Source organism: Thamnophis sirtalis, unplaced genomic scaffold (assembly GCF_051295495.1).
Source record: "Thamnophis sirtalis isolate CommonGarterSnake01/CBP01778 unplaced genomic scaffold, rThaSir2_p1.2 scaffold_9, whole genome shotgun sequence".
Classification (NCBI taxonomy): Eukaryota; Metazoa; Chordata; class Lepidosauria; order Squamata; family Natricidae; genus Thamnophis; species Thamnophis sirtalis.
This window is the reverse complement of record NW_028261389.1, coordinates 70,001,096-70,021,703: the sequence shown is the minus strand read 5'-3', so window position 1 is coordinate 70,021,703 and position 20,608 is coordinate 70,001,096. Positions and strand designations below refer to the sequence as shown.

General features: G+C 43.7%; 1 protein-coding gene across 1 annotated transcript in view; it reads right to left on the bottom strand.

Moving 5' to 3' along the window:
* Positions 1–20,608, bottom strand: part of ARHGAP8 (Rho GTPase activating protein 8) — a 58,840-nt gene that overhangs the window by 28,818 nt on the left and 9,414 nt on the right. The window contains exons 2-6 of the mRNA XM_087722215.1: positions 19,168–19,273; positions 17,617–17,757; positions 10,457–10,544; positions 7,157–7,288; positions 748–834 (exon numbers count right to left, since the gene is read on the bottom strand). Of these exons, the coding sequence (XP_087578341.1) occupies positions 748–834; positions 7,157–7,288; positions 10,457–10,544; positions 17,617–17,757; positions 19,168–19,204 (485 nt within the window). The 5' untranslated portion in view covers positions 19,205–19,273. The remainder of the gene's footprint in view (positions 1–747; positions 835–7,156; positions 7,289–10,456; positions 10,545–17,616; positions 17,758–19,167; positions 19,274–20,608) is intronic.

Here is a 20,608-nt window from a genome sequence, read left to right as displayed (position 1 = left end):
CAGATCAAACAACACTCGAATAAAGGCATACACCAAGGAGGGAGGTAGAGGGAAGGAAGAGGGAGGAGTAAGGAAGGAGTAAGGGGAATGTAAGGAGTAAGGGGAATGTAAGGAGGGTGTCTGGGGAGTAAGGGGAGAAGGAAGGCTTGAGGGGAAAGGGAAGTAGGAGGGGAGTGTTAGAGGGAGAAAGGAAAGTTGGAGGGGGTAGATGGGGTGTATGGAGGACGCAAGGGTTAGGTGGGGTTGTGAATGATGAGTTGTGTTTCCTTTTTACTTGTTCGTTTTATTCCCTTTTTCTTTTTTTTCTTTTCTTATAGTAAATACCCTGTATATAAATGATTGCAAATGGAATGTGAAAATTGAATAAAATATATTTCCTAGAGAAAAAAAAAAAATAAAAAAAAATAAAATAAAACATTGATTACAAAAAAAAAAACCTTAAACTTGTGTGGAAAACCACATCTCTATCATTTAAAGATTACTGAGCGCCCCAACGATTTCAATCTTCATTTTCTATCCTGCAGGTGCTTCTAGACCAGTGTTTTTCAACCTTGGCAACTTGAAGATGTCCGGACTTCAACTCCCAGAATTCCCCAGCCAGCGAATGCTGGCTGGGGAATTCTGGGAGTTGAAGTCCGGACATCTTCAAGTTGCCAAGGTTGAAAAACACTGTTCTAGACATCCTTGAAGAATGGTAAAAGAGCAAGAATTTAGCTTTCCTTCTGCTAAAAGGAATCCAGACTGTACCTCATCAGGGGTTTGAAAACATTCCAAATTATCCTGATGAAGTTGGTGGGATGTACAATGTAGAGTGCTTTCAGGTTTTTCTTGTATCTGCAGAAAAGAAAATTAAATGGTGTTAGACAGCTTCCAAGTGCTGTGGTGCGAAGCAGCTGCAGGCGAATGGAAGCAAAAGTTTTCATTACTGGCATATTATGCACTTGCCTTCCAAGTACATCTAATTTAAAGGGAATTGAATGCGAAATAAAAAAAAGAGGAAATGGTCAGTTTTAGATGGAATTCAAGTAGGTGAAAATTATACAGCTATTACATTACTAACCACTACCTAAATTGTTTGCTGCGAATAATGAAGACAGAGGGAAAAATAAATCTCTCCAAATGATACCAGCAAAGTGCCTGAAATGGAGAAAGGAAAAGAAAAGAAAAAAGAAAAAAAGGAAGAGAAAAGATCTTTATAAATGCAGCTAAAACACACACACACACACACACACACACACACACACACACACACACACTCTATCACACAAACCATTTGACTTAATGTTTATGTTTCAGATGTATTTGTGCTTTGAATTCCTAAAGAGACTTGGAAGAGAAAATGAACCAGGATGATGAAAACTAAACATTCTTGGCACAAATAAACTGATCTCCAAGCATTCTTGCTTCGGAAAGGTGACTCAACATCTGCAAGGCAGCTGGCAATGTGGTAGGCTTGCCATCTTGCAGATATTAACCCCCACCCCACCCGCATGTCCCTAAAATATGTCCTTGTAAACCAATGAGAAGTTTGTATTGCCAGTTGAGGAGTAATGAAGTATAGCAGTTTTTCTATGGCATTTCTATTTTTTCCCCCAGTATCTGTGTTTGTAGGCAAGTCAATTCAGGATCCTTACGGATAAATGATGTGCTGTGTCCTTGTTGGTGGCTGGCACCACCAAAGTCTGCTGAATAACTGAGAATTACTTTCCAGTGTAGCTGCCAGCGCATTGAAGTTAGAATTTTGACTTCCAGTTGCTGTTTTGTCCCCTCTTACTGTGATGGGGGACACGGTGGCTCAGTGGCTAAGACACTGAGCTTGTCGATCAGAAAGGTCGGCAGTTTGGTGGTCCGAATCCCTAGCGCCACATAACAGAGTGAGCTCCTGTTACTTGTCCCAGCTTCTGCCAACCTAGCAATTCGAAAGCACATAAAAATGCAAGTAGAAAAATAGGGACCACCTTTGGTGGGAAGGTAACAGCGTTCCATGCACCTTCGGTGTTTAGTCATGCCGGTCACATGACCACGGAGACGTCTTCGGACAGCGCTGGCTCTTTGGCTTTGAAACGGAGATGAACACCGCCCTCTAGAGTCGGGAACAACTAGCACGTATGTGCGAGGGGAACCTTTACCTTTACTTTATTGTGATGGAAGGTAGTCTGGGTTCCCAGGAGGGAGGGAGTGAATTCCCCAAGAGTATAAGCATCTCAGTTCAATGGTGTATGTTTGGGATGGGGAATGATGACCCTTTTATGATTTGTGGACTTCAACTCCCAGAATTCCTCAGCCAGCCATCTTTCTGCACCTCTGGTTTATGTGGAAGAAAGAGGGTGAAGACTGTCCTCCCTAACTGTCCTCAGAGTATTTACTTCTTGTAGATAGTAGAATGCTTCAGTTCAGCAACATTCAGTCCACAGGTGTAGAACAATAAAGAAATCTGCCCAGAAGAATCACCCCACATCTTTGGGGTGCAGGCCCCCCAAACCCCAGTGTGGATTTGCGGGCCTGCACTTATTTGCAGAAAGCAGGATGCCAAGGTGGCGCAGTGGTTAGGGTGCAGTACTGCAGGCCACTTCAGCTGACTGTTATCTGCAGTTCAGCGGTTCTAATCTCACTGGCTCAAGGTTGACTCAGCCTTCCATCCTTCCGAGGTGGGTGAAATGAGGACCCAGACTGTGGGGGCGATATGCTGACTCTGCAAACTGCTTAGAGAGGGCTGAAAGCCCTATGAAGCAGTATATAAGTCTAACTGCTATTGCTATTTGGGATGGCTCAAATCCAAAACCTGCGACTTCAAAAACTTTACTTGTTTTAGGTGTGTCAAACTTCCCGTTTGGCAGGTCCAAGGATTCACTAAAGGTAAAGGTAAAGGTTCCCCTCGGACATCTGTGCTAGTCGTTCCTGACTCTAGAGGGCAGTGCTCATCTCCGTTTCAAAGCTGAAGAGCCAGCGCTGTCAGAAGATATCTCTGTGGTCATATGGCTGGCAAGACTAAACACAGAAGGCGCACGGAACGCTGTTACCTTCCCACCAAAGGTGGTCCCTATTTTTCTACTTGCATTTTTACATGCTTTCGAACTGCTAGGTTGGCAGAAGCTGGGACAAGTAACGGGAGCTCACTCCATTACGTGGTGCTAGGGATTCGACAGGATGGACCTTTCTGATCGACAACAGCGTCTTAGCCACGGAGCCACTGAGCCACTGCGTCCCTACGCTTACCTTTGAGGTAAGCTTAGTCAGTTGTGGATTTTATTTCATTTGCTTGTCTTATGTGCTTTCAAACTGCTAGGTTGGCAGAAGCTGGGACAAAGAACGGGAGCTCACTCCATTACACTGCGCTAGGGATTCGAACCGCCGAACATTCTGATCAACAAGCTCAGCATCTTAGCCACTGAGCCACCGTCTCCCTGGGATTCAGTATCTTGTGTCAATCCACAAAATGGGAGAACTCAATAACCAAGCTGTACTGAAAGAACACCATCACTCTACAGCCTTCAAGGTGAATTTGAACTCGGCCACAGTGCTGGAAGCAGAAAGGAACGGAACAGAATGTACTCATTGCACTCTAGAGATAAGCTTGTCTGCTACTTGGCTTTTTCTAGCCTGCTGTGAATGCTGCCTCCTCTTTTTATCCACAGAAGGCTCTAGTGGGCAGAAATTGGAAAGAAAGAAGAAGAAGAGGACTCAGTTACAGTGGTGACTGTTGAAAGAGCTGCAGGGCCAGTTAGGGATAGATTGTTATGGAGAAAATCTATCTATGTTGTCACTAAGAGCCAACCATGACGGCATAGAATGCTCATCATTTTTTAAAAAAACCTTAGAGTGGTTGCTGAATTGTGCAGTCCGCTGTGGGTCCACCCCAGTGGTGGGTTGCAGGCAGTATGCCCCGGTACGTGCGTAGTGGTGCCTGCCGGAAGTAGCAGCCACCGTACCAGAACGGTGCTTTGGAGGGCCCACCTGCTTGCCCTCTTTCCTTACTTGTATTTAAAGGAAACGGGCCATATGTGCACATACACACAACGTACGGTGCCTGCGCAATGCTCCGCCAAGCAGTTGGAGCATCGCAGGTGGTGAGTGCATGTACAGGCACAGCACGCATGCCCATGGTGCACGCCCGGCTTCCGTTGCAGCGTACCGGTTGCAACGGGAGCCAAAACCCACTACTGGTCCACCCTATAACTCCATCTTCCCTGAGCTTTGGGACGTGCATGTCCATTTTGGCTTGGGGAAAGCGATTACTCTAGACCAGTGATGGCTCACCTTTTTCTGGCAGGAGTGCCCAAAGCATGCATGTGCGCCCGAACCCCAAAAATACAATGCATGCGTGGCCCCCCACATGCTATCCATCCCCCATGCGTGTGCGGCAGAGACTGGAAGAGCAGCTGGCTGTCGCGGAGCTGAACTGAGGTGACGGCTCATGTGCCAGCAGAGAGGGCATTGCGTGCCACCTCTGGCACATGTACCATAGGCTCTAGGCACATCCTGCTCTGCAGCTTGACAGGAATTGGCGGGGCCCTAAAGCTAGTTAATAAATTTGCCTTTTTGTTTAAAATAATGACTTATATTACTGCAGCTATCATATCATATCCTTACATCAATGTTTCTCAATCCTTAGCAACTTGAAGATATACGGAGTTCAGTTCCCAGAATTCCCCAGTTGGCATGCCAGCTGGGGAATTCTGGGAACTGAAGTCCACATATCTTCAAGTTGCCAAGGTTGAAAAACACTGCCTAACATTATCCAAGCAGTTTATATACACTGTGTTGTAATGCATCTTGCAAGATGGATCAGTGTAACGTTAATATTTTATTTTGCAGACTGCATTGAACGCCTTAATGCTTCAGCTTATAGAATTATTTAAAAATGTATGTGACTATACCTGATCTTAGCCAAAAGGCTAACAAGCGATGTGAGTTATCTGCAGGGCTGGGTTCTGGCAGGCACTACTGGTGGTTGAGTGATGTGCATGCTGCACATACGTGCTCAATGCATGCTGCATGCGCAGTGCAATTAAAATTGTTCTGAACACAAAAAGAAGATGGCTGCGCCTACAGCACCACCTGAGAACCGGTTCGGGGGCGCGGCAGGCCTGGGTCACTGCTGGTTCCAGAGACCCTGCTGCCTAACCACTACCAGTTCTGCTGAACCAGTCCAAACCGACAGGAACCCACCACTGGTTATCTGTATGAAAGACTCTGTACATTGATTGTTGCATTTCTTCTGAAAAGAAATTCAGAATTCCTCTTCTAGATAGTGTGACAATTATGATTTATATTAGAAATTATTTTAATAGAAATACTGTTATTTACACTGTGATTCTACCATGCTGTATTGTAGTAATTATTACTTTACAAATATTTTTTTTAAAAAGAGCTGTGCCAGAGAAGCAAATAATTGAATGCACAAATCCATAGGATTCTTCTTTTCAAAATTCCCAGCAATTTCTTCCAAGTTGTTTTATTTTAAATTCCCAATGTAATTTATAACCCTGAAATTTCCTAGTGGTCTCCCATCCAATTATTAACTAAGCCGGGCCTTTCCAACGCCGCACAAGGTTGGCCAATTGCTCTCTCTTGAAGAAACACCTGCCAATTAAAATGATGGCATTGATGGATCATTAAGTAACCATCTAGTCAGTGTCAAATTTTTAGTGACAATCACACGAGTAGACAAGATAAAGTGATTGCATACCAGCGCAATAATAATGTGGAAAATTGTATCAATTTTGTTTTCCTTTTTATCCATTTAAAAGATTGGTGTTAATTGCATTTGGCATAAGCCAGGCATTTTCAGAGTTTTCTAGTTTTCATGCTAACAGATAAGAGGCAGTTAAACCTCTTTAGGGTTTTATGTCATGCTGGCAGGGGGGAAAAGTAGAAAAAAGCTGATATATATGTGTGTGTGTGTGTGTGTGTGTGTGTGTGTATGTATGTTGTATTTGTGCTGATAAATAAATAAAGGGAGACTAGTATAGATCTATTTCAAGATATTTAGCTCTCATCAACTAGCCATACCCTTACTGGGATTTGAACCTGGGCTATATTACATACTAGGCAGACTTCTTAGCCATTAGGCCACAGGCTCTTATCCATTATCAGCGAAGCCAGGGTGAAAGGTATCTATTAGATTTCTTTTACAACAAATATATAGCAGTTTATATATATATGTAGCATCTGACATCTAAAAGTGTGAAACTGCCAAGTTCAAGGTAGCTGGGAGTCCAACGCATAAAATATAAGATATCCTTGTTTAGAATTTGGCAGTCACTGTTTGCCAATTTTCTACGCCCACACAGAAAGGCAAGGAAATTGTTTTCTTGAAGTAGGCCCAGCAGTTCATATTCAAACTGGAAGATTTTTCTTCAAAGTTCTATAGAGAGCAGCCCTATAAATTAAGCATTCTTGTGATAATATCAAAAGGAGAACTGAAAAAGCACCTGTGGCAAGGCCCAATGGCAGGATTATGCACTTATTTTCTCATTCGTGAGATTTACATCCTGTCTTCCTTCATGAGCCTAAAACAATCAAATAGCATTTCTCCCACACGTTTTGTGTTTTGAGGCTTAGGGAATTCTGGGAGTTGAAACCCACACATTTTAAAAGTTGGTGAGGTGAAGCAACCCAGCATTAGGGTGACGTACAAGTGATACAGGTCCTGTGTTCTTTAAACTATACGTGATGTCATTGTGGCCTGTAACAGCCACTTTAGCTGTAATTACAAGAATATTGGACTTGGATTCTGGATTTTAACCAATATTTCTCATCAATTTAGAACTAAGGAGAAATTTCATGACAGTGAGGACAGTTAATCAGTGGAACAACTTGCCTCCAGAAGCTGTGAATGCTCCAACACTGGAAGTTTTAAAGAAGATGTTGGATAACTATTTGCCTGAAGTAGTGTAGGGTTTTCTGCCTAACAGGGGGCTGGACTAGAAGACCTCCAAGGTCCCTTCCAACTCCGTTATTCTGTTCTGTTCTATCTCTTCCATTCACAAGGATGTTGAGAGGATCTCAAGAGGCAGGCCTAAGCAATTTGGTGGGCAGCAAGGATAAAATACAGTAGTCAGTAAAAATTAAAATATTTCAGTTTGGCTGAACTGTGCTTTTATCAGTAAAGCATCCCATTTGCAAAGAACAACCAAATAAAAAAAAAACATACTTCCGGTCAAATTCTTTGTAGGCACTTTGCAACCAGCTCAGAGATGGCTTGTTTTGACTGTTTAATCCATAGTGAAAGTAGACAAGTGTGTAATCGCTTTCCACATACTGTTCTAGCGTGAACTTCAAATATCTAGAAAGAGGATTTTGGAAAAAGAGAAAACAACACATAGCATTAGTAGCAGGGGTGGGTTCCTGCCAGTTCTAACCTCTTCTATAGAAGAGGTTCCACAAATTACAGTGCCATTTAGAACCGGTTCCAGCTCCCTCCCTCCTGCCTGTCTGCACATCATCAAGATGAAGAGCGAGAGGAGGAATTCTGGGAGTTGAAGTCCACAAGTCTTAAAGCTGTCAAGTTTGAACATCCCTGAGTTTTTTTTAAAGGGTTAGGGGTACAAGGGTCTGGTAACGTGACAGCTTTAAGACTTGTGTGCTTCAATGCCAGAGTTCCTGAGCCAACATAACTAGAGGAGGAATTCTGGGAGTTGAAGTCTACAAGTCTTAAAGCTGTCAAGTTTGAACATCCCTGGGTTTTTTTTTCCCCTAAAAGGTATGGGGTGCAAGGGTCTTGTAACTTGACAGCTTTAAGACTTACGTGCTTCAAATGCCAGAGTTTCTGAGTCAACATTTTGGTTGCTAAGCAAGAGTGTTGTTAAGTGAGTTTCGCCACATTTTACAAGTTGGCCACGCCCACACAATCACAAGACGGCCAAGCCACTTCCACTCAGTCACATGGCTGGCAAGCCACTCCCACCCAGTCACATGGCCAGTAAGCCACTCACACAAAGCAGGCCACACCTACAGAAGAGGTTCTAAAAAAATTTGAAACCCACCACTGATTAATAGATGCACTCTGGGTTTATAATGGGCGAAAAACAATTTATCTGAAAAAGGAAAGGAATATTCTTGATCAGTATCCTGAATATTTACCATTTTTACACACTTGTGCAGGTAAATTTCAGTAAATGCCAAATGCCAAGGACACCTTCTTAGGGGAGGAGAACTCAGGGGATTAACAAGAACCCTCAATTCAGAGACCCCTGTGTGGGATGAGATGGGGAAGGGTCAAAACCTGCAAGATGACATTGTGGTATTTTGACCAAAGGTCCATTCCTTTTGTGGGTGCATGTTCAAATGGGATGAGACTTTTATTATGACACCATATCTAACACCCCTCTTGCAGATGTTGACATTCCCCAGGAGTTATTCCTCAAATTCTTACAATTTCTCCTACAACAATTTGGATTATCCCCATTTCTCTTCTTCTAGACCCGGGATGGAGAACCTATGGCACGCGTGCCACAGGTGGCACACTGAGTTCAGCCTTTTTTAAAGCCATTTTTCGCCCTCCCCAGGCTCCAGAGGCTTTACAGGAGCCTGGGGAGGGCGAAAACAGCCTCCCCCACCCTACGGAGGCCCTCTGGAGGCTTCAGGAGCTTCCCTGAAGCCTCCGGAGCGCAAAAAACGGTTTCCTGTTTAGAAACAGACTTCCGGTTTGCTTGTAGGGCTGGTTTAAGCCTTCCGGAGGCTTTAGGGACGTTCAGGAGGCTTCCCTGAAGCCTCCGGAGGGCTTAAACCGACCCTACGAGCAAACTGGAAGTGACTTCCGGTTTGCTCATAGAGGCATTTTTTTGCCCTTCGGAGGCTTCCCTGAAGGTCCCTGAAGCCTCCGGAGGGCCTCCGGGGGTGCAGGGAAGGCTGTTTTCGCACTTCCCATGCTCCTATAAAGCCTCTGGAGCCTGGGGAGGGCGCAAAAAGCATGCAAAAAATGGGGGGTTGCGCCTCTCATGCGCGCATGAGCACTGGGGGGGATGTCGTGCGTTGCATTATGGGTGCGGCACACCCGTGCACGACCCCCCCCTGCGCTCCCCCCACTTATGGCATGCGAGCCAAAAAAAGTTCCCCATCGCTGTTCTAGACTAAAATCTCCACAAAACCAATATGTACATGTAGTCCTTGATTTACAACAGTTCTTTTAGTGACAGTTGCAAGTTACAATGGCATTGAAAAAATGACTTATGACCGTTTCTCACATTTATGACCGATGCAGTATCCCTGCAGTCACATGATCAAAATTCAGATGCTTGTCAACTGACTCATTTTTAGGCTCCCTGCAGTGCCTCAAGGTCATATGGCCCCCTTTTGCAACCTTTTGACAAGCAAAGTTAACGGGGAATCCAGATTCACTTAACCACCATGTTACTAACTTAACAAATGCAATGATTCGCTTAACGACTGTGGCAAAAAAGTCATAAAATGGGGCAAACCAACTTAGACAATGTTTCACTTCGTAACATAAATTTTGGGCTCAGTTGTTGTAATTCGAGGACTGTTCATGAGAAACTTTTCAGAGAAAACGTACATCATCGGTGCTTGAAACGCAAATATAACAAATAACAAGGTGAAAGAAACTGGCATTAAAATGGCTTTTCTGGGAACTAACATTAACACATCCATTCAGGGACATGGTGCCAAATTCCAATACAGAAAACTATCTATAAACAACATGAAAAAATTGGGGTGGAGGTTATAGTTATTTTAAAAAATATATAAAAACTTGCAGAGAACAAAGCAGATGAGATGTGTTCTATACATTCTTGTTGTGGCCCAGCAGCAGCCGTTGGAGCTGCCGATGGACTCCGATAGCGAGGGACCCTATGAGTCTGCTATGGAAGATGTGGAGGACCCTGGGCAGGGTTCAGACTCAGAGCAGGAACGAGAGAGGCTGGTTGGCCACCAGGAGGAGCCTGAAGCATGGAGCAGTGGGAAGATCAAAGGGAGTTTGTCCCTGATGCCAGGCAACGGCGGGCGGAGAAACGGAGGCAGCAGTTATGGAGACAGACTCATAAGAGATAATCCAGCCCAAGTGGTTGTGGCTTGGCCTCTCCCAAGAGAGTATATAAGAAGAGACTTTGGGAGGAGTCCTTTTGCAGGACACAACCGTTTGTAGTAATCTGGAGAACTCCTTATCTGGTCTGCCTTGTGTTCCCGTGTCTGTTGGAGTCTGGGTTGCTGTCAACGTCTTGCCAATGAGTCATGTCTGGGCTTTCAGCCAACAGGATTATAATTGCTGGGAATAAAGAGTGGCAAACAGCTAAGCCTGTGTTTGCACTCATTACTGGACGGAGGGTGGGCAGAACACATTCTGATTTTACTGTGATTTCTGGCTGCCTCGAAGCGGATACTGACACACAGAGAAAAATAAAACAGAGAAGTCACCTCAGCAAGCCAAGTTGCAAACTGCAGTTGTGCAGCAGGAAAAAGTAGAAAGGATCAGAAAGCAAAGAATAAATGGACCTACTCCAATAACTGGCAGTGGTTAATCTGGTGAGAAGGTGGCAGGCGGCATGAACTGAAGGTGATCACTTTTCTCCCCAAAGAGTCGTCACCTGCAGAATCAACAAGGGTTGGGTGAAATCAGGTAAAATCGTGGTCAGACATTTTCTGCTCAGGAGGGCTGTGTGAAGTTTCCAAAAGATGATCTAATTAATTTATGAGCCTTGAGACAAAGTTCAAAAGAAATCCATTCATTTATTAGGATCAACATTTTGGCATGTTCTTCTGCAGAGCCGAAACTGACTACCGCTTTTGAATTTTACCCCTGTATCCCCTCCCTTCTGTCTGTGTCATAAATCACATCCACCAAAAAGGTGCTGCAGCAGGCTATAAACATGTGCATTTCACACGCCAGCTGTAGGAACATGAGACCTGACTCTGGCCAAAGGTATGCATGGAATTCTCCTTCCTTTTCCTATGTCAATGATAGTAGTCATGGAAACGCTTTACAAGTTGACAACCTGAGAGTCTGGAAATAAGCCCGTTTTTGCACTCCACAGGCTCCTGGGATGCCTATTTTCCACCTCTGTGCCCCCTGCACTTACCTGGGATACAAAACGGGCTGCGTGGGGACTCCTGGGAAGAGAGGGGCCAGCCAGTCATTGGAACTACTGATTCACTGAACCAGACATAAAATTTACATCCAGATGGGAGTAAAATTACTCCCATCCACATAATTCATGGTCCCGTATTGACATGGTTTGGTCAAACTCGGAGCTACTCATGGATACTGTAAATATTGAAATAACAACCAACAAGTGGGCCGACCATCACCCAGTCTTATGGCAATGGAAAGGGAAGGCAAGGATAAAAGCTAGGTGGACATTAAACCAGAACATACTACAAGAGAAACAATTTGTACAACAAATAGATAAGGAATTGGGCTACTTCTTCAAAGAAAACTGTAAAGAGCAGACCTCAATACAAAATGTTTGGGACACGATGAAGGCAGTTGTGAGGGGAATATCCATAGCCTATATAATAAGAAGAAACAAAGTGCACAGGGAAAAACTTAATACACTGAACAAAGAATTAAGAGAGACGGAACTGCTGACCCAGAAAGAGCCAGAAAACAGTAGACACAGGGAAAAAGGAGAGTTAATTAAACACCAAATAAATTTGATCTCTCAAGAGGAAATAGCACAAAACATTAAGAGAATGAAGCAGAATCATTTTGAACATGCAAATAAAACTGGGAGATGGTTGGCCCACAAAATAAGAAAGGAGAAGGTCAAAAGAATTATTAAACAACTGTATGACGAGGAGGGGAATTTGAAACAAGAAATAGGAGAAAAGAAAAAGATAGTACAGAACTATTATAGGAAACTATATAAACAAGACGAAATTAATGAACAAGACATTAGAAAATACCTTACAAAGCAGAAGCTTCCAGTCTTGTCGGAGGAGATGAGAGAGATGCTCGATAAATCACACAAGAAGAACTGAAAAAGGCCATTCAAAAACAAAAAAACAATAAAACACCTGGGCCGGATGGGCTTCCGTCGGAAATATATAAAAAAACTCCAAAATACCATAGAAGACAAATTATTAGAACTATGTAATGAGGCATTACAAAATGGTAGGGTCCCAAAATCATGGAGGGAAGCTTACATCACCCTAATACCAAAGGAAGAGGCGGACAGTAGCAAGGTCCAAAATTATAGACCCATATCCCTGTTAAATGCAGATTACAAAATTTTTGTATCAATATTGGCGGAAAGACTAAAAATAATATTAAATCAAAGTATCCATTCGGATCAAAACGGCTTTCTCCCAAAAAGACATATTAGAAACAATACAAGAATAATAATTGATACCCTGGAATTCTATCAAACAAGATCCGAGAAACAACTCGCATTAATCTTTGTCGACGCTCAGAAAGCCTTTGATAACCTAGATTGGAACTTTCTAACCACTCAACTAAAAATGATGAAATTTGGCGACAAATTTATTAAGGTTATAGAATCTATATATTCACGGCAATCTGCAAATATTATAGTCAACGGGGAACTAACGGAGAGGATACAAATTGGAAAGGGTGTTAGACAAGGGTGCCCGCTCTCCCCACTACTATTTATTATGTCACTAGAGGTCCTTTTAAATCGGATAAGATCAAATCAGGAAATTAGGGGCTTGACCATAAAAAAAGAACAATATAAAGTACAGGCCTTCGCGGATGACATGGTCTTTATCGTGGAAGACCCCTTACTTTCAGGACCGAATTTGATGAAGGACATTGAGAACTTTGGGTGTGTGGCCGGTTTAAAAATAAACAAGGAAAAAACAAAAATGATTATAAAAAATTTCCCCAAAAACCAGATTGGAGAACTAGAGAAAACAATGGAATTAAAGGTAACTAAAAAAATTAAGTATTTAGGGATCTGGCTGTCTGCGAAATGCTCTTCCATAAAAGAAGACAACTATGATAAGTTGTTACAGAATACTCAAAAGGACTTAAAAACCTGGTCAAAACTACAACTATCACTGATGGGAAGAGTCACAGTAATTAAAATGAATGTTCTGCCAAAAATCCTCTACCTATTTCAAACAGCACCGGTTAAGCTAGGGGAAAAATTTTATAATGATTTGGACAAATTTTTTTTTTTTTTATTAATATTTGTAGGCCGCCCTTTTCCCTGAGGGGACTCAGGGCGGCTCACATAAAATCAGGGAGGGGGAATACAGACATTGACATAGAGACATATAATAAAATAGTAAGCAACATACATTCATCATTCGGGAGGGGCGGCTATCCTTATCCCCAGGCCTGACGGGCTAGCCAGTTCTTAAGGGCTGTGCGGAAGGCCTGGACGGTGGAGAGGGTAGGAATCTCCACGGGGAGCTCGTTCCAAAGGGTCGGGGCTACTACTGAGAAGGCCCTCCTCCTTGTAGTTGCCAGCCGGCATTGGCTGGCCGATGGAATACGGAGGAGGCCTAATCTATGTGATCTTATTGGTCGCAGGGAGGTAATTGGCAGAAGGCGGTCTCTCAAGTATCCAGATCCACTACCATGTAGGGCTTTATGGGTGACTAGTAACACCTTGAAGCGCATCCGGAGACCGACAGGTAGCCAGCGCAGCTCGCGGAGGATAGGTGTTATGTGGGCGAACCGAGGTGCACCCACAATCACTCGCGCGGCCGCGTTCTGTACTAGCTGAAGTCGCCGGATGCTCTTCAAGAGCAGCCCCATGTAGAGCACATTGCAGTATTCCAGCCTAGAGGTCACAAGGGCCCGAGTGACTGTTGTGAGAGCCTCCCGATTCAGGTAGGGTCGCAACTGGCGCACCAGGCGAACCTGGGCGAATGCCCCCCTGGTCACAGCCGTCAAGTGGTGGTCAAACGATAGCTGTGGATCCAGGAGGACTCCCAAGTTGCGAACCCTCTCTGAGGGGTATAGAATTTGACCCCCCAGCCTGAGAGATGGAATATTGGTGGAATCTTTGGGAGGGAAGCACAACAGCCACTCGGTCTTTTCTGGGTTGAGCACAAGCTTGTTAACCCTCATCCAGTCCATAACGGCTTCAAGGCCTCGGTTCATCACGTCTGCCGCTTCATTGAGTTGGCACGGGGCGGACAGATACAGTTGAGTATCGTCCGCATATTGATGGTATCTGATCCCGTGCCTGCGGATGATCTCTCCCAGCGGTTTCATGTAGATGTTGAATAGTAGGGGGGATAAGACCGAGCCCTGAGGCACCCCATAAGTTAGGGGCCTAGGGGACGATCTCTGCCCCCCCACTAACACCGACTGCGACCTGTCCGAGAGGTAGGAGGAGAACCACCGCAGCACGGTGCCTCCCACTCCCACCTCCCGCAGTCGTCGCAGAAGGATACCATGGTCGATGGTATCGAAAGCCGCTGAGAGGTCAAGGAGGACCAGGATGGAGGAATGTCCTCCATCTCTGGCCCTCCAGAGATCATCGGTCAATGCGACCAAAGCGGTTTCTGTGCTGTGACCGGGTCTGAAGCCTGACTGGAAGGGGTCGAGGTAGTTCGAAATGATTCAAAACTTTATATGGAATGGTAAAAAGCCCAGAATAAAATATATGCACCTGCAGGATAAAAGAACTCAAGGGGGAATGGGATTACCGGAATGGAAAACATATCATCAAGCAGCAACAACTATGTGGATAAAAGAATGGGTAATGTTAGCTAATAAAAGAATCTTAACAATAGAGGGCCACGACCTGCAATACGGGTGGCACAACTACTTATGGTGCGAGGGAAATAAAATCCACAATTATTTTAGTAGTCACCATTTAAGGGGGGTATTGATTAAGGACTGGCTCGAAATTAGAAGGAGATACTACACGCAACTGCCTAAATGGATATCTCCGACGGTAGCCCTGATATACCCGAATTTGATAAACTTGGATAAAATTGTTACCTACCAACAGTTGCTAGACGACCAAAACAAACTAAACCCCAGGGAAAATTTGGCTGATAAGGGAATAAACATCGATTGGTGGCCATATCTTCAAATTCAAAACAAACACAAATTCGATCTAGCACAACCCGGCTTCCAGAACAAGAACCAGGAATTAGATAAAATTTTAATTGGACCAGATGAGAAATTAATTTCAAAAATATACAACTGCTTACTGATTCGAAAAACGGAAGCAGAAAGAGTAAAAGAAGTCATGGTAACCTGGGCCCAAAACATCGGCCACACAATAGACCTAGACGACTGGGAAAGAGTCTGGGAATGGAACCTAAAATTGACAAAGTCGACGGCCTATAAAGAAAATATATATAAAATGTTCTACCGCTGGCATCTTCCACCGACAAGACTGGCGAAAATGTCTTCAAAAGTTTCGGCCAAATGCTGGAAATGTAAAACAGTGCTGGGCACGTACTACCATATGTGGTGGACGTGTCCGGTAGCCAAAGCATATTGGAAGCAAATACTAGGATGGCTGAATGGAATCTTGTCAATCAAACTATGTCTTAAGCCGGAAACTTTCTTATTAGGGATAATAGATCAAAAAATTTGCAAATCTGACCAATACCTCCTAGTCCATATTCTGACAGCGTCAAGGATTGTTTACGCACAGTGCTGGAAGAGTGAAAATGCCCCCACCAACACTATGGTGATGAATAAAATTTTAGAACTAGCAGAAATGAACAGATTGACGATGCGAATTAATGACAAAGAAGATACAGACTTTTATACAGTCTGGGAGAAGCTGTACAAATGGCTTGATGAGTCAGTGAAGACTTAGACATAAAAAGAGATAGCTGACTAACCTAATACGATTAAACCAATAACTCAAATGAACAATATACAACAACTGAGAGATAAGCGAAAGGAGAAATGTATTAGGGGTGAGAACCCACCGTCGAGCAATTTTGTTACACTACAATGTTGGGAAAACTTAAAAAAGCTGATAGGAAATCCGCTATAATTACCTGCATGAAATTAGCGATTAAACTTCATTTTAGATGAGGCGAGAGGATTTATAACCCTTGCCTCTTTAAGCAAGGAAAGGAAAAGAGAACCAGGTTGTCCTCAGCAGAGGAAAATATGCAAATGTAACAAAGGTTAGAAGGGAGGGAAGGAGGACAGTAGGGAAGTCAGGATGGAGAGGAGAAAGGAGAGGAATAGGAAAGGCAGAAGAAGGGGGGAAGGATAAAGAGGAGGAAGAGAAAGAAGAGAAGGGAAAGAAGGTGGGAAGAAAGGAGAGAAGAGGGGAGTCTTCCGGGATTGGGCGGCCTATAAATTCAATAAATTAAATTAAATTAAATTAGTCTTACGTTTACAGCAGTGTTTTTCAACCTTAGCAACTTGAAGATGGGTGGACTTCAACTCCCAGAATTCCCCAGCCAGCCACTTTCAAGTTGCTAAAGTTAAAAAAAAACAACCACTGGTTTAAAGCCTCAGTTCAAAACACAGAGCACACAAAGTCAGCTTTACACCTTATTAAAATTGTGCTTGTTATTAGCAGGGATGTTTGCGTACGTGGTCCAAAAAAGTCAAGATGATGGTCTCAAGCAGGCAGATAATACATGGGTGGAGCTTCAATTGTGGCCAAGCAATGAGTCGTGAGTCCAGGACTGTCCTTGATAAAACCATGATGGCAAACCTATGTCACGCGTGCCAGAGGTGGCACGCAGAGCCCTCTCTGTGGTGACACACACCGTCTCCAGCTGCTCTTCTGGTTTCTGGCATGTTGGTCTTTGCAAGTGCCAGAGCGCTGGAAAACGCCTCCAAAAATGCCACAGAAAACACCCCAGAAAACAGCCCCCCAAATGGCCAAAAACAAGTATTTGGTTTGCAGCACTCCGGCACGCAACAGGCACAGGTGTTCTGGTTTGGGCACGGTGCTGAAAAGGTTCGCCATCAACTGTGATAAAATATTAAAAAGGAGGGACTTGATTATGCGACTGCAGCCACTAGTCTTGATATTTTGGACCCTAAAATAGTTGAGGTGACCAACTATCTGATTCCACATTTTGGGAGCAAAGCCATTTGAGAATGGATGGGCTTCAGTCAACTTCTCTAATTGTTTCTCCATTCAGGCAACGTGAACACAACACAAAACATTGGGGATATTGATTGTTCTCTTATCGCAGGGTTTTTGCTAACCCTGAACATTTCATTGATTGTTTTCACAGGGGGCTGGAAGTGTCACAGTCAACTTTCGATCACACATTTTACAAAGATCTTTATCCCAATGTCATTTAATAGTCCTCAACCATGAGGTGTCTGGATACCTGCAGATAGGGAAACATTTGCAGATCTTCAAACCCTGAACTGTTATGAGAATAAAATATAATTAAAGAGAAAAATTGTTCTATGGAGGGTAGTCAGCGCTACTGATTTGAATGGGACATTCATTTTCTGCTGATTTGGCCTTAAACAATCAGAGGTTTTGTTGCTGTGGATATGTCTAGTTTAATGAAAAAAAGGACTAGGGGAGACATGATAGCAGTGTTCCAATATCTCAGGGTTGCCACAAAGAAGAGAGAGTCAAGCTATTCTCCAAAGCACCTGAGGGCAGGACAAGAAGCAATGGATGGAAACTAATCAAGGAGGGAAGCAACTTAGAACTGAGGAGAAATTCCACTGAGCTGGAAAAATAAGGTGTAAGAAAAGGATACAAAAACCGACAAGGAAGCCAGTACCTGCAGAGTGAACAATGCCGTGTCGAGCCACATCATAGTATGGGTGAGTGAGGCTTATTCCAAATTCTTGATTTGACTGCGCTGCAGAAAAGCTCCTGGTTTCTCCCATTGCTGTATTTTCAGCTTCATCTTTCTGCAGTTCTGAAGCAAACCAAAATTGAAACTCACATATATTTTTTTTGGAAACAAGACAAAAATGACTGTCAATCCAATAATCTGCAGCTATCCATTAAGTAAAATATTCTAGCGTATTTTTCTACTTCCTTATAGCTGTTCACTAGCTTAGATTATGACCTTACTCAACTATCTTTTCCAGTGAGAAAATAATCACAACTTCAACACCCCCTCCTGTTAAAATTTGGAAAAAAACCAAAACCTCTATATAAAATATATAATAGCTGATTTACTGTTACAGCACCACCTTCAGGTTAAATGAAAAATGGCCAGGCTGGATTATTGCACACTCCCATTCCTAGAAGGGCTGACAAGCCATCGGTTTTCCCAAAAGCAAAAGTAAGCAACAAGAGTGGGCTTCAAAAATGTCAGCAACGGGTTCTCTGCCCGGTTGCTGGGTGGGCATGACCATGGTGAGTGTGGCCTAGTCAGCCTCCAGCACCATGGCGGTGTTGTTGGAAGCATTTTCGCCTTCCCCAGCTGTTTCAGGCTGCAGGGATTGCCATTGCCTATTGCTGCCTCTGCGCATCCAATTTTCAGCCTCCGCATCCCATTTTTGGCCTCTGCGTGTGCTTTTTTGGCCTCCTCATGCACCATTTCCCACCCATTCCGATCCCCGCTGCCTGGAACAGGCGGAAAATATGGCCCGTGGAGGCGGCAATAGCAATAGCAGTTAGACTTATATACCGCTTCATAGGGCTTTCAGCCCTCTCTAAGCGGTTTACAAAGTTAGCATATTGCCCCCACAGGCTGGGTCCTCATTTTACCCACCTCGGAAGGATAGAAGGCTGAGTCAACCTTGAGCCGGTGAGATTTGAACCGCCGAACTACAGCTAACAGTCAGCTGAAGTGGCTGCAGTACTGCACTCTAACCACTGCGCCACCTCGGCAATAGGCTTTGGCAATCCCTGCAGCCTGAAACAGCTGATCGTCAGGAGGCCGATCCAACCGACAATCAGCTGCTTGTGCTAATCAGGCTGTGCTGAAACTGAAACGGGTTGTTTGCTTGCAAGGGGAAAAATTGCTGGGAGGCCGAGGCAGATTTTTTTCTTGTTTTCCACCCCAAAAGTTAGGTGCATCTTATACTTTGGAGCGTCTTATACTCCTAAAAATACGGCAATAATTCCATTTACACCACAATTTAGGATGAGAGCAATATTATTTCCTACAAATTTACAGGAAGTGCATACCAATAATTCACATACACTCTGCACATCTAAATTTCAGCCCAAATAGCTTTTGATAATGTGGCCACGGCAGAATTTGTTAATTTAAATATAATAGACAATCCCATCAAACTAATTTTTTGTTATGTTCCAAATCTCCCGAAGATACCACTTGATGGCCCAAAATATACAAATATATTGCTATATTTACCTATTTCTGCTAACTGTTCAAAATCACTTGCAGACATCCTTCGGGTGAACAAAATGTGTTTAACAGGTTAGTATTTGACTGTTGCTCCAATAATGCTCGGTCAGGCCTAAAATACACACAAAGGCGAGGATTTAAATTTCAGAAAGTCTCTTGTCGTTATTTGAATCATGCCCTGCTTTTTCTTTTCCATCTGTGCTAAGAGATTCCTTGTGGAATTTAATCTGAGTCTGGTTTTTCAGAAGTCCAGCCTAAAGGAACAGAAAGAAGTGGCACCTTGGTGGCTGTTAATATTCCTTTATCTGTTAATAAAGCATCTTTCCAGTTTCACTAGCAAGTTAATTCACAGAACATTATTTGTGCAGGTACGTCCAGGAGTGGTCTGTATGGAACCATAAAACCTTCATTTTTGCATCCCAAAAGTCGCCTCAGAGCAGTGAGGGTCCTTCTCACATTGTCTGGGATACAAATTCAGCTGATAAAGATGGTGTGATGCTTAGTTCAAGGGGCAATTATTTGAAAAGGGGTGACACCCATGGTAGCAGTTCCTACTGTTCCTACTATGTGTTTATCCAGAAGGAAAAGAAAAACCAATTGAGAGTGAACAGTGTCTACATCAAGATTGCCCTCAAATTTTTTAGGTTGTGTTGCCAACTGATAGCTTTTTTTTTTGAAGGACAGCTTAAGAAAACAGCAGAAACAACTGAAGATGAGTGGTAGACCTCCAGAAAATTCCTAAAATACAGGTATCTGTTCTGACCGAGGCTTCCCAAGTTCAAGAAGCAAACTCCTGGTCCCGACAAAAAACCCTTTTATTAATTTACTGTGAATTCTGCTCATTCACACCCAGCAAAGTCTTTCAAGGGAGGATTTACAGTCACAGACTTTATCTGGCTTGGAAAGCTGCCAGGCCGATATCTGCAGAACTTGGCAAGGAGTCTCGGAGAGTCACGAACCAATTAAGCAAACTAATTGTCTCCTGCAAACTCCACTCCCCTTTCGCTCCTCTTTTATTTCCTCCGGGAGGGGTCATTCATCGTCCACCTGTGGCCTTACTCCCAAGTCGACCCCTGTTCTTTAGCTGTTCCCTTCGTCTGGCAACTCTGCGCATGTGCACATTGGGAACAGGCTCCAGCTGTTCGTCTGCCTCACTGATGTCTGACTCTGAAGGCAGCTGATAACTGGCATACGGCTCTGGCCCCCTCTCTGCCTTTGACACAGAGCCCTCATCAGAGCCTTTCCCCCACTCCAGGACTGGCCCATGTTCCTCCCCAACCTCCACACTGTCCAAATCTGCTGCCAGCTGCACTGGCGGGCCACAAGAATATCATGGAGTTGAAAGACTAACATTATGCATCTCAATATTTCATTGGCAAACTGGTCAATACTTTTCACAATTGCATTATGATGGGCAAGTTTTATCTATATGGCAGAAAGAAGTTGT